Source organism: Mastomys coucha, unplaced genomic scaffold, assembly GCF_008632895.1.
Source record: "Mastomys coucha isolate ucsf_1 unplaced genomic scaffold, UCSF_Mcou_1 pScaffold22, whole genome shotgun sequence".
Taxonomy (NCBI): domain Eukaryota; kingdom Metazoa; phylum Chordata; class Mammalia; order Rodentia; family Muridae; genus Mastomys; species Mastomys coucha.
Window position 1 is genome coordinate 116,107,597 of NW_022196905.1, and position 1,621 is coordinate 116,109,217.

General features: G+C 54.2%; 1 protein-coding gene across 1 annotated transcript in view; it reads left to right on the forward strand.

The window, feature by feature from the left end:
• Positions 1-1,621, forward strand: part of Arpc3 (actin related protein 2/3 complex subunit 3) — a 16,329-nt gene that overhangs the window by 14,051 nt on the left and 657 nt on the right. Inside the window, exon 6 of the mRNA XM_031337776.1 lies at positions 1,128-1,222. Coding sequence (XP_031193636.1) covers positions 1,128-1,222 — 95 coding nt within the window. The remainder of the gene's footprint in view (positions 1-1,127; positions 1,223-1,621) is intronic.

Below are 1,621 nucleotides of genomic sequence, written 5' to 3' on the forward strand. Positions count from 1 at the left end.
CTGCGCGCCTGCGCGCCTGCCTGCCTGCCTGCCTGCCTGCCTGCCTGCCTGCCTGCCTGCGTGTAGCCATTCCATCTCTCTGTCTTACTCTTGGTGTTGGTGTGGGCCCTCTTTTGGTTGTTTCTTAGACATGATCTCTCTCTGTAGTTCAGACTGGTCTTGTACTCATGCCCCAGCTCCCTAGGTGCTGAGATTGCAAAGCTCTGGCAGCATGTCACATCCAGCTCCAACAACTCACTTCTGCCCACTGGTTTTCTTGCCCCGATTGGTATTAATGTTTTGTGTATGTTTGTGGTGTCAGCAAGTCAAGTGGGTGTGAATGCACTTGTGTGCATGTGTGCTCCGAGGCCAGAGGTTGGTGTCGGGCCTTTGGTCACTGTCCACGTTGCATATTGAGGCAGGCTCTTTGGAGCACTAAACCTGAAGCTCACTGATTGAGCACCTTGCTCCTGGGACCCCCGACTCTGCCTCCTAAGGGCCGCCTTTGCGGGCCAACCACTGTGCTCCCGGGACCCCCGACTCTGCCTCCTAAGGGCCGCCTTTGCAGGCCAGCCGCTGTGCTCCCAGGACCCCCGACTCTGCCTCCTAAGGGCCGCCTTTGCGGGCCAGCCGCTGTGCTCGCTCTACCTTTATGTGGTTGCTGAAGAGCCTGTCTCCGGCTCTCATGCATGGCAGGCTCTCTCCTCTGAACTGTCTCCCCAGCCCCCAACTGGTACCTAGGCTGACAGTGGGGTGCTCAGCACGCGTATGTTGCCTTACTTTCAGGGGAGAGCTTGCTAACAAGTGTTCCATGCAGAGACTCTTGAACCAGAATGAATGTAGTTGTGAAACCATTCTGAGTCAGCAAGGCGGCTCAGCTGGTAAAGGCACCTGCTGCCAAGCTTGCTAGTCTGGGTTTGATGCCTGGGACCCACTCAGTGGAGGGAGGCAGCCAGCTTCTATGCATGTGCACACACGCACACACACACACTCACGAGGTGGGGGTTTACCAGAGGGGGGGTACTGTCTGAACCATTCTTTCCTTTCCTAAGCTGTCTGAATGCGCACAGACACTTTGCCAAGGTCAGTGTCTAACCAGGCCTTGTGTTTAGGATGCCTCTTCACACACGGATTTCCTTGTATTGCAGAAATGATGCGGGCGTACCTGCAGCAGCTGAGGCAAGAGACTGGACTGAGGCTTTGTGAAAAAGTTTTTGACCCTCAGAATGATAAACCCAGCAAGGTGAGATGCTCCCTTCTGCCTGTTTAATCGGAGCTTGGCCCTTTGCCCCGTTGCCCTTTAAAACCACTGGAGTCTGCTGTTGCAAGAGCATTCACTTCTGCCTTACCTGGAAGACAGGGCCTAGCATAGAATTCACTGCCTGCGTCTCAGTCATGAGCAGGGCTTATGGATGGGACGTGTAGTCTCCACAGACGGTGGCTGTTGGTCCCTGCTGTGAAACGGCATGGCATTTGTATATGACCTGTGTGCATCCTCTGTGGGCTTTGAAATGCCCCAGGTTACCCACACTTGTAGTACACTGTAAATGCAATATAAATGGTGGTTCTATTGCATCGAATAGGGAATAGCCATAGGGAGCAGTGTGTGTGTGTGTGTGTGTGTGTGTGTGTGTGTGTGTGT